Source organism: Ursus americanus, chromosome 8 (assembly GCF_024610735.1).
Source record: "Ursus americanus isolate L20-20 chromosome 8, mUrsAme1.1.p, whole genome shotgun sequence".
NCBI classification, from domain to species: domain Eukaryota; kingdom Metazoa; phylum Chordata; class Mammalia; order Carnivora; family Ursidae; genus Ursus; species Ursus americanus.
Window position 1 is genome coordinate 80247478 of NC_142134.1, and position 12321 is coordinate 80259798.

The 12321-nt window shown below is 58.2% G+C and overlaps 1 protein-coding gene across 1 annotated transcript in view; it reads right to left on the reverse strand.

The window, feature by feature from the left end:
* ABLIM2 (actin binding LIM protein family member 2) overlaps positions 1-12321 on the reverse strand; it is a 147372-nt gene that overhangs the window by 29971 nt on the left and 105080 nt on the right. The window contains 5 exon segments of the mRNA XM_087864312.1: positions 91-229; positions 914-966; positions 1994-2113; positions 7246-7299; positions 7735-7836. Of these exon segments, the coding sequence (XP_087720438.1) occupies positions 91-229; positions 914-966; positions 1994-2113; positions 7246-7299; positions 7735-7836 (468 nt within the window).

Here is a 12321-nt window from a genome sequence, read left to right on the forward strand (position 1 = left end):
TCTGGGGGATGGGTTCCAGATTGTGGGGCCCCCTTGCTGCGAGGCCTCTCATGCCACAGTTACAGCTCCTTGCTCAAAAGAACCACTCACGTGAGTAAAAGCTGTCCCCTTGCATTGTTTGGAGAGTGTCTCTATCGGTCCCGCTACTGTGGGACAAAGACTGGCTGTCTAGGTCTGGAGAGTTTGTTCTAGTGTCTGCATCCCCCTTGAGAATCAGCCAGCTGGTCTTCTGCCGAGAGAGAAAAAAAAGCCACGTGAACACTGAGACCATCTGCAACGGGGCTGTCCTGCGCTACAGATGAGGAGACAGGGTCGGGGGAGGTCAGGGACCCAAACGGCTTCTCCTGGGGGCGCACGGGGGAGCCAGGCATGGGCTCTCCCTGCACACACCTTCCTGCCTTCAAGACAAGCCAGGGGCCCTTGCCCTCCCTCAAGCCAGGGCGGGACACTCTGGGGGCCAAACTCTGCCCATAGAGGCGCACCCCTGCCTCCACACATTGCCTCTGGCTGCTTTCCCAGCAGAGCCGCCCGGCCCCCAGAGCCTCACTCTTTACCCTCGGACCCTTTACCGGAAGCCTCTGCGCCGCCTGATCCGAGCCAGCACCCGGATGCCCCTGGAATGCACTCGGACTCATTTTCCTTTCTTTTCACAGACATCGCCCTGGTGATGGAGCCGTAACCGGGTTATAGGGGCGTGGAACGAGGACGGTGGCAGGAGGCGTGCTAGTCCCAGGTGGGAGGAGGCAGCTGGCGGGGCCACCTCTGAAATCTGGTCCCTACTGCGTGCGGCCTCGTGGGGCCCATCCATAGCAGAACGCGAGAGAGGGAGCCTGAGCTTTCGGCTGGGGAACCCCCACAGAACCAGACTGGCTCTGGGCAAGGCTGCGCTCCACCAGACCTGCCCGTGCATTACCTTCCTGTTATCCTGCTCGAAAATTCCGTCCTCTCCATCCGGTCGCCTGACGGCTAGAAGGGAAGAGGCGGCTTGTCAAGGAGATAGACCATCTCTTCTGGGCATTCCCGCCACGGTTCCCACTTCACCTCGTGCTCAGAAACAGAAAGGAATCAAGCCAAGGTGCACAGTACGAGAGCCTTTGCAGGGCCGGGGGCAGGACGCACTGGAGAAGCCCACGGGAGGCCCACAGGCCGTGGCCATGCACCCTCCCTCGTGACGGTTCTTCGAACCAAGAGCAGGTGTGCGAAGAGACACGGTCTTAAAACTCCGGCCAGCCCACCCCCCGCACCCTGAGATCGCACCGTGTGTTCAGACGCAGCCACTTGGCATTTTCCAGAACACACTCTCTACTTCCCCAGTTTAGCCCTAAAGGAACAGGAGGGTCTGGCCCACCAGGGCCTGCCGTGTCCGACTCAGCCGGGTGCTTCACAGGCACTCCTGCGTATCCCCATGCCACCCCGTTCACAGATCGGGAGACTGAGGCTCAGAAACATGACACGTCTTGCTCAAGACCAGGCACAGGGGGTGGCAGAGGCTGACACGGGAACCCACGTGGTCTGTCTCCAAAGCCCCCCCCCCCCCCGCCGTTGGTCCCCTCACTGCCTGCCGCCCACAAAACACAGAACATCAGTGAGTTCTGCCACGGAGAAAGTCCGTGAAGAGAGGTAAAGGAGGTCTGACCTACAGCCAGAGGTGACCGCAGTGGACCGGGAGGGGCAAAAGCTCACTTCGCCGCAGCGTGTCCACCACGAACGCTAGCTGGGGCTGAGCGGTCAGGTGTCTATATTCTCCACTGGCCTTTTTGTTTTGGTGGTGGGGGTGGGGTGGTCACCCCACGGGGCTGACGGTATCTCCAAGCACGTAAGGTCAAGTACATCACATGAGGGCATCCGGCAGTGCTCCACGCCCAGCTGAGGGCTTCCCGTACTAAGCCACGGGCCCCATGCACGGAACAATGAAAGGAAAACCCAGGCTCCTTCCCCACCCACCACGGAGACCGAGGCCACAGTAAGGACACGCCAAGGGTGGGCTCCTTACCTGCAGCCTGCAGAGGGCTTGGACCTTCGAGCCTTTTGGAGCACCCTGCCTTGTGCACCACCAAGGACAAGACTGACATCAGGCCCGAGAGCTTGGAAATTGGGGATTGGGCTACAGGACCTTGACAAGATAAGGTCACAGTTGAAGAGCGGTCTGGATACACTGATGTTTTGTTACTCCCGACGGCTGTTTCTCCTTCTTCCAGGAGAGACAGTGATTTAAAATAAAATGAAAATAAAACCCTGATCTCTCCACGGGCGGAGCCTGCGTGAGAGGCGTCGTGATGGACAGAGGCAGGGGACAGGACGGCTGCATGCCCACCGTCCAGGGCTCGCCTGTGGCCTAGACAACAGCGGTCGCCAGGAAGCAGAGCCCCGAGGGTCTGGCCACACATCCGCCGTGACTCTAGGCGGCCACCCAGCAAGCTCTGGGGACGATCAGGCCAGCGGGGACTTGGAGCTCCAGAGCACAGCCACTGTCCCACCCAGAGAAGGCCGCCAGGGCCAGGTCCACTGGTGACCGTCAGGGAGCGTACCCCTGACAAGCCCTGGGTGGCCCCCAAATGGACCACTAGAGCGGAGGTAATTTGCAAGTACAAAGACAACAAAGGGCTCTTTGGGATATGAAATCCCAGCCCTTGGAATTCAGGCCGTGGGGCCCAAAGGCCACCCTGGGTTTGAGGACTTCACACAGCTGAGGGCGACCGGTTGGGCCAGACCTGTTCTGGCTGTGGAGCCACCTCGGGGCTCAAGAAATGCCCCGCCCCCTGACGGGGAAGCTATCCCACCAGGACTGAGCAAGTTTCCTCTGCTCTACCAGGAGCGTTAGACTCAGCCACATTCAATCACCAAGGGCTTTCCAAAGGCCAAACGTGCCAGCCCACGCCACACACGACAGAGGCCCAGACGTGGGAGCAGGGGTGGGAAAATACAGCATCTGGCACTTTGTATTATATGCAGCCTGCTTCCTGAACAGCTCCGAGCCTCAGTTTCCTGATCTGTGAAATGGGCAAATGACGCCCACCCCCAGGTTGTGAGGACCCCACGAGGTAATGCGTGTAGACGCTGTAACACGCCAGGAGCCCGGGTCCGCAAATGAGGAATGAGCAAGAGAATAGCCCTGAGTCGAGTGGGCAGCATGGTGTCTCAGTGTCAGGAGAAGAAAGATCAATGCAGGACGACCCAGGAAATCGGCTCGAGTGTGTCTGTCCCAGCAAACAAGGCAGTGCCCTCCGAGCCTGGATGCATCTGCCATGAGCAGCCCTCCGGGGAGAGCCCCGGGCCCCTCTGTCGGAGGCATCACCAGGAGACTGGCGGGCCTCTAATGTTCTTTCTAGACTCACAGCCCACCGGCCTTCCCTTTCCTCCCGTCCCAAGACAGGACCCCAAAACCAAAATGAGACTTGACCCTACCACAGAGGAATCTCAGGGAGACACGGGAGTTTTATACCAGGGACCAGAGGAGCAGCGTGCGTGCCCCACGGGGCCCCGTCTGCTGACTGGTTTGCGGGGGAGGATGGAGCAAGCGCCCCTCCGCTAGCGGACAGCGGCAGGTGCGGGGTGAGCTGTCATCTCCTGCTTCCGGGCCCGGGCATCCACTGCCACGGCTGTCGCAGAGCTGTCCTTTGCTTACAGGTGACATAGCTAGCCCTGTCCCTGCATCTGGACACTCTGCTTCCTGGGGGGTGTGGGGGGAGGTGTTCTGTGTTTCCCTGGAATTCACTTTGAGATGTCTAAAACGTAGCACAGCGTCGCTCCGGCGAGGGGCTCCTACCACTGGAACGCTCCTGCTCCACGCCCACATCAGCAGGGCTCACCCAACGCCCGCAAAGCCCGAGAGCGAGGCAGCCTCGAACCCACTCTCGGGGTGGAGATGGGGAGCGGCCATGTCGGGAACCACGCCTGCCTCACCAAAGTCAGGGGCCCCCCCACCGCGAGCGCCTGCAGACATCTCGGTCCTCTCTGCACTCCATGTCCCGCCGCTCCCCGCCTGTCCCATGTCGGTCCCCAACTATGCAGGAAAGGGCTCTTCCGCTCCTGTCCTGTCCTGCCCCCCTCTGTTTTCAATTTTCCACTCACTTCCTTTTGCTTCCTTTCTTCTATTTTTTTCTTACTATTTTTTTAAAAAGTCATTAAATCATAACCAAGTAGAGCTGGAACTCATATAGTACAAAACGTGCTGTTGGGACCTAAATACTGCACAGCGAGAGCAGAAGGGTCAGGCGCCGGAGGTCAGGCAGACCGGGGCGTGACACCAGCTGGGCCCTAGAGCAGCCACTTGTCGGCCCCAGTCTCAGGCTCCTTGCCTGAGTGGTGCCAACCTCAGAACGGGCCAGCGGGTGACGTGCTGGCAGCTGTGGGGCGCCCGCACAGAACGGGGATGCCCTCACGACAGCTGCTCAAGCGTGAGCCCCCCTTGTCCTCAACACCAGCGCCCCACTGCAGGGCCGGCAGGAGGCCACATCAGCGCTGGAGGTCGCGTCCCCAAAACAGGAAGGGGACACGAGCACCAGAAAAGAGTGATGCTGATTAAGAAAACTTTCCATGGGTTGGAGAGAAGGCACCAAGAAGCAAATGCATTAATTAAAAACTATGCTTTTTAAACTGGTTGGACATATGATCTTAAACTAGTTAAATGGCCCAGTAATGAAACATCAACGTCCATTGTCTCGAGACAGGTGGAGATCAACATAGTGGCTTCTCAAGTGTCTCCCCCGAGGGACGACTGGGGGGTGACTCTGCTGAGTGCGTGCAGGTGCACATGCACACGCCTGCTCACACAGGCGTGCTCTCACACTCACACGCTCACACTCATGCTGTCTCACACACGTTCACACATGATCTCACACACATGCTCTCATACATGCTCACACACATGCATGACCTCACACGCTCACACACATGCGCACATGCTCACACATGGTCGTACATACATGCTCACACACTCACACAGGCATGACCTCACATGCTCACACACATGCGCACGCGCTAACATGCTCACACATGCATGCTCACACATGGTTGTACACACATGCTCTCACACAATGCTCTCACACATGCTCGCACATGCATGCTCACATGCACGTGTGTACACACACACACGCACACACACTTCTGACAGGATGTGCTCCACCTGGGATAGAGGAAATCTTATAAAATCAAAACATCTCAAATATAGCAGGAACCAACAAACAACCTAACACAGACGTTATTTTTGGAGCGTTCCCTAAGGAAACCTGGTAAAGGACGGAGCACACACTCGCCGAGCCCCCGTCCACAGCCCATTTCCATTCACAAAGGACAGGCTGTATTCACGTTTACCCCTCGAACGTGGCCGGATGCAGGTGGAGAGTAGGTACTCTACAAGGTCTACTCGCTAAAAGAATCAGTATGCCAGATTTCTGAAACGATAAATGGGCTTCAGTCATTGCTCAGCGTTCAGCCATACAGGACCTCCCTTGCCTTTGGATAGGAGAGGACTTCATATCCAGTTTAAAAACAACGCAAGGGGGGCGCCTGGGTGGTGCAGTCGTTAAGCATCTGCCTTCGGCTCAGGGTGTGATCCCAGGGTCCTGGGATCGAGCCCCACATCAGGTTTCTCCGCTGGGAGCCTGCTTCTTCCTCTCCCACTCCCCCTGCTTGTGTTCCCTCTCTCGCTGGCTGTCTCTCTCTGTCAAATAAATAAATAAAATCTTAAAAAAAACACACAAGGATTCACGCTGATGACAGTAAAATAAAATGTCTCCATTGAACAATTTAGTCAAAGGACTTAGGGCTGGAAGCTCTTTGTCTTAGATCGGGCTTGTTCAGAAGGTGCTGAACAATTTCATAATCTGATTTACTGCATCCTCTGCTTTCTAAGAGGCCAGCCCCTCTTACAGCACAGGCGTTAATTACATGTCTGAGGTTCATAAAAGGCCAAGACAGCCAAGGCCACTTGTGACAAGCACAGAACACACATCTTTCCATGCAGGCGTGAACACGGGCACCCTGATGGTAAGATAGCACTCAACATGGCTGCTCCTTCCTTCGCCTGGGTTTCAGTCTCCCCACTTGAAGCAACAAGGGGCTGGTCTGGACAATCTCTAAGAGCTGTAGGGTCTAACTGGCCCATCCCTCTCTGATCCCTCCAGAACATCTGTGCTCCAAGCTTCCCTAGCTGAGAGGGTAGAGTCACTGCCTCCTGGGTCCCCGAGAGCTTAATCCATCCCTTTCTTTCTTGGGAAGAGGAAGAAATGCACAAAGCACAGGGCCTATTGCACTCAAGGAAAAATCAGAAATTGTGTTTGTATAATCAGACCACTGATTAATCAGTAAGTCACAGAAAGCGTGCTTTTGTAGGATTCCTAACAGCGACGTGGTTGTGGACGGGGGACGTGGCTGTTTTCTTTGGGGGCATCTGGACCAGGACTTTAAGTATGGGAATTTCTCTTCCCGTCTCCCCATCAGGTGCACAGCACTTCACAGTTTAGAACATATTTCCACATTTGTTACTCCACCTGGTCTCATAACCAGCCTGTGAAGAGGGCAAAGTGGACGGATTGGTCCCATTTTGCAGATGAGGAAACAGAGGCTCAGGATGGTGAAGCCACATGCCCCAAATCACCCAGAAATTCCATCAGGAAGCACAGGAAGACCTGGAGCCTTCTGCTTCCTGCTCCATGGCTCCAGCCACCTGCAGCCCATGCACCTGTCCCAGGCCGACTCAGAGCAGAGGTGGGCGGTCACCTCGGAGAGGGAAACCAGGGGCTGAGAGCCCCCCTCACTGCTAGGCCTGTTAGCCCCTATTTGCTGATGCAACAAAACTCTCTGGCTGAAGGCTAGCTCTTCACTCTCTCCTCAGAAATTCCTAAAACACAGGAATGAATGACTAAATCTGGTTTGTTCTGTTTTCCAAAATTCCAGCTGGGTCGGGTTGGGGTCCAGGAAGCCTTTGTCCCTGAGCATGTCGGCTGACGTCAGTCTGGCTGTGTCCCTCAACGTGGCATAACTGAAGCCCCGGAAACCCGCCGTCGGTGATGAATTCCCACCCCAGGCCCACCGACGAGAGTGTTAGCCTCGGCTTTGAGCACACAGCCGTGTCCTGACTCAGACGTGCCCTCGTGGTCTTTGCTGCCGAGGCCCTGGGAGCCCACTAGTGAATCTGCCCTTTCTCCCCATCCCCGATCGGAACACAGCAAAAGGAAGCATCCAGAAGCAAAGGGGTGCAACAGGCATGCAGGGAACACAGCAGCAGAAGAGATCCGACTGTACCATGCTGTTTGTAGATAGGGGGTTTCCTATAGATGTTATCTTTTACGCCAGTGTCTGGGAAAGAAGAGAGAGAAGAGGAGAAGAGCGAGGTGAGCGAACACACTGGCTTCTAACCCGCTGCTTCTCCAAAGCAGCCATTGGCCACCAGATTCCAAGTGACCAGATAGGCTCACAAGCGACTGATGCCTGGGACCCACACCTCAGACAAGCATCACCCAGCCCAAAGCCAGAACCTAGTTCAGGGGGCGCAGGGAGGGAGGCAGCTAGAGTGGGCAGCCGGCCGGACAGCACCTTCTCTCCAACACATTCCTGGGAAGGCAAAAATGTCTCCCTGGTGTTTGTGTGGCTTTGGGGGAAACTCCGGTGCACGCCAGCGGGGGGTGTGCAAACCCTCAGAATTGGGGGGGCTGCCGAGAGGGTCGGGAATCAGCAGTTCCGTGCAATCAGACGCTCGGCGTGGCAAGCCCAATCACGCGTCTGGGTTCCTACCTGGGACGTGGAAGTGGCGAGGCGCCTGCTGGTAGGTGCAGGGGGGAGGCTTGCTGTCTGAGAGCACCGAGAGGCTGGGGGTGCTCCGGCCACTTTCACTGCCTCCAGACGGAAGAGCAAAGACAGGTAGAAGAGAGGAAGGGGAAGGCAAAGGAGAGTACGTCAAGTAGGAATGCTGGTTCCCAGTGAGCACCTCTCCCCTGGCTGGTGGAGCCCCGCAACGCTCTGCCCAGGGAAGGGAGGGTGCCCCCCACTGACACTTCCAGACTGGGCCCCGTGGCTTGTTAATCCAACCTCGAGTGGACCTCTTCCAATGGCCCCATTGCAAGGAGCAGTAGTTCCAAGGGCAAAGGGCTTGCGAGTTGCTAGTTCGTGGGAAGGTCGGCTTGGCTCGGCTGACCCCACTCTCCTCGGGGTGCACAGCTGGACTGCCATTTAGCCCCGGCCAGTGCTTGAACCCAGAAAATTGCAAATTCACCAAAACTGAAGCCTCCCTCCCTCCGTACCCTTGTGTAAAAAGATGCCACTTTCTTGGAGAAGCCACAAATCAGTCAGTCAGAACAGGGTTACAAAATTGGTCCCCAAAAGCCCCTGAGTAGGATTTTACCAGCTACGGGAGAATGACAGCAAGTTGGGATTAATCAGCTACCACGTTCCTAAATAAAGCTACTTCTGGCAAATTTAATGAAAAGATTTCTCCAATTCTGGCTCCAATTTCTCATCCCATCTGGATTTGTAATCTCTGTGTTCTGATCAAGGTTGGATTATCAAGTCACAAATTTAGACGGCCATAGTTTCCCGGGTGACCTCCCCCCCCCCACGCACCTATTTAAAGAATGACACGATAGACAGAATGCAATGGCATCGAACACTTTGGATGATGGGGTTTACAGCTCATTTTAGCAAGACACTCCTAAGGCACCCCTCATTTCCTCTCCCGGTAGCCCCAGGAACCCTTCTGCTGGCAAAGGGAGGGGCCCTCCTGACTAGGAAGGAGCCCCTGCGAGTTGCAGCTGCTCAAAGCAGCAGCGCCCTGATTGACCCGGCAGGGAAACCGCCCTCCCACGGGGCTAGATGCGGACTGGAGGGCGCAGCAGGCGTGGGCTCAGAGCGCGCTGTTGCCTGGGTTGGGCGCACCGGGAACCCGGGAGGCCACGGAGGGGCAGGGGTGGGCACTCAGCCTGAGCAGGCCACCACCCGCAGCCCAAACCGGGCTCAGACCACAAAAGAGCTGCTGACCACAGCCCGGAGCATCCAGCCTCCTGGGCCTGGGAGCCAATTTTGCCCGTCAGCGCTGGTAGAACTTCAAGCCTATGACTGTCCCCCTGTCGCCGTGTGAACCCTGCCTGCCCCGAGCCACACCCCCTGTGCCGCACACACCCAGTCCAGGCTCCTTTCTGCAGCTCCCTGGGGAGCGGCAGCTTTCGGGCTCTTTCTGGGGGAAATCGTCGCATGTGCACATAAAGGAAACCACAGATGGCCAATCGGCTCTACCAGCAGCGGCTGTGACGGGATCCATCCCCAAGGGCAAAGAAACACGGCAGAGGTGCAGGCTTTAAAATATCTCCTTGCACAGGCTCTGGAACAGCCGAGGACGGCCCACTGCGGGTGTCACCACTAAGCCTGGTGTGCTCCGGGCTCGGCCCGGCGAATCCGGGAGGCTTCGTTCGAACAGCTCACTTCCTTCTGCCAGACGTCACGCGCCCTCGTCCACCCAGCTCCTGCCCAGGTGGCTGCAGACGATGGGACGTGTGGCAGGGCTCCTGTCCCCCCAGTCCCCAAGCTTACAGTGCAGTGTCCTCCTACAGCCCAAGCAACAGCCTGTGTGTGTGTGTGTGTGTGTGTGTGTGTGTGTGTGTGTGTGTGTGTGTTGGTCTCTGGGGAGCACCCACAGTGCTCGGCAGGTCCTCATGGGGCCTGAGACCCAGGGGCAGCTGGGGACGCAGATGCAGAAGCAGGGTCCACGACGCCCAGCCACACCTGCCGTCCAGGACCACAGAGATCACCGAACTCTGGCCCCCTGCTCCCAGGCTGAGACGTCTCTCCTCGCATCCCCTCCTCCCAGCCTCCCTACCCCTCCCCACCCCCAACAGAATCTCCTTTGCAATCCTCCCCACTTGTCAAGACCCTTCCTGGGTCAAGGCCCTGGTGCAAAGCCTCCCTGAGAGACCCAGGCACCGCTGACCCTTCCCCTGTCTGGACTCACTGGGTCACCTCATCGTGATAAAACACACGGGTAACATCAACCCCCCGCAGGGCCCCTTGTGGTGCTTTGCTCACATGAGCTCACGGAAATGCCCACAGCAGCCCCGCAGGACTCACAGCACCCTGGCTGCCTGCTGCAGGAGGGATGGGGCTGGGATGGGCCGGGGTCCCGGTGAGGCCCAGCTCCGGCCTGCTCGCTGTGCCACCCGCAAGGCTCCAGTCACTGCCCCGGGGCCAGCTTCCTCCCTGGGCCTCAGCAGCGAAACCCCAAACCACCGATGTCGCCACGGATGCGGGGAAACCAGAGGAGAGACTGGCTGTGTGGTGACATTGAAAAGAAGCCCCTGCTGACCAGGCTCTCGGGGCTCTGGGGGCAGTTCGGGAAGGAGGTCGGATTCTGACCTCCACGGCTGGTGGGGGGAGGGGCTTCTTCTCCCTAAAGCTGAAGCAGGTGGTTACTGTGCAGCGGGTCAGGCAGTCCCGGGCGTGCAGCCGTCTCCCCGTGGGTAACCGCTCCGTCACCGCCGTGCGTCGTCACCTTGGTGTGGGCTAAAGGCCACCCTTCAGATTCTGCATCCCCTCCCCCGTCCCAGGATCCCATCCGGTCATCATGGGACATGTCCTCCCAGCTTCGCAGGCCCCTCTGGGCTGAGACAATTTCTCAGACTTCCCTGGTTTTCGATGATTGTCGTGAGGAGTCCTGGGCAGGTGTTCTGTGCGGCGTCTCTCCGTGAGGACTGGTCTGATTATTGCTCGTGCTCAGACGGGGATTGTGGGTTCTCGGGAGGAAGACCCCAGGGCCGCAGTGCCCTCCCGTCCCATCAGGTCAAGGGCACCTGCCATCGACGTGACCGGTCTCTGTGATGGTAACCTTGACCCCCTGGCCGAGGTGGGGTTTGCCAGGCTTCCCCAGCGCACAGTCCCCCTCCCCGCCCTCCCACTCCATGCCCTTAGCAGACAGGTCACCGTGTACCACGCACACCTGGGGACTGGGTGGGGGGCACTCATTGAGGGTGACATGTCCACGTAAGTCACTGGGAGCTCTCCTGCTCTGGAGACTGTCCCTCCTCCCTCATTTATTCACTTGCTCATTTCTTTATATATGTCAGCATGGACTCGCGGGCCCTCGTCTCACTCACTGGGTGACAATCCAATGCCCATTATTCATTCTGCTCTTCAATCGTCTCAGCTTTGCCCTGGGTCGGCTCCTGTCGCATCTGCTCAAGGTGGCCAAGAAGAAAAGCCAGCTCCCATCCGCGTGCAAGGTCGTGTTAAGGACGATGAGCAAGACGTGTGTGGGTTCTCACGTGTGCAGCGTACCACCACGGGCCGTCCGAGCCTTGACCACAACCACCCAGTAAGGTGGACGGCCCAGGAACTGGGGCCAGATAAAGAGGTGTCTCTGGGGCACAGCGAGTGAGTGGGAAGCAGACCCTCACCTGAGACTCTGCGCCAGCAGCCCCTTCCCTCCCCTCCCCTCCCGCCACGTCGGGGGAGTCTCGCTGGTCAGTAAGCAGCCCAGTGAAGAGGTCCTGGCAGCACCGTCACCGCTTGACCCTCCACACCTGCCTGCTCCTTAACAGGGGAGAGGCCGGGCTTAAGCCTTACACTGCCTCAGAAGACATACAGGGGTCTGAAATTCATACTAAAGTGCTAATGACTGCCGCCAACACTGATGCTGCCTGCCGGTTTTGGTAGGGGGTGGCCTTGGGCATTGAGACACGGGGGGAGGAAGGTGTGTCTGGGATGGGGGTCCAGCAAGGAGGGAGAAGGAAAGCAAGGGGCCCCTGTCCGCATCTAGCTGGGTCAGGGCAGGTATCGGCTGGGGCAAGGGTACGGCTCTCCTTGGGGAGCCCTCCACCCACGCTGGCTTTCGGAGGGTAATCTCCACCTAGAGGAGCGGAAGATGCTAAGGGTGCCACAAGGAGCGGCCAGGAAAGGCTTTCCCGGGGAGGGTGGGGGACCCCGGGGCCGTGACCACTGGGAGGAGGACAGGCCTTTGACACAGCGGCCGCTGAACACCCCTGGGCTGGATGCGCTAGGGCGTGCAGTCGATTGGGAACCTCACGCAGAGCACAGGCTCCCTCCGCGCGGCTGAGGGTGACTCAGGCCCCATGGACGACACGGCTGGTGAGCGAGGGCCAACTCGGCTCTGCCCCACGGGGCTTTGGGATCTCAGGCCAGCATCATCGTCTGAGCCTTCGTCTCCTCTGGGGGGAGTCCTGTAAACGGGCTGGGCACTCCCCAGGTCCCAGATGGCCCTGGAAGTTGGGTGTGGGGCAGAGCCGTGGGGTCAGGGCTCCCCTGCATCTGACCCAGACAGGAGGGCAGGGGCTTTGTCTGACTCCTGACAAAGGGAATGGGCGGCCAACGCAGCCAGGA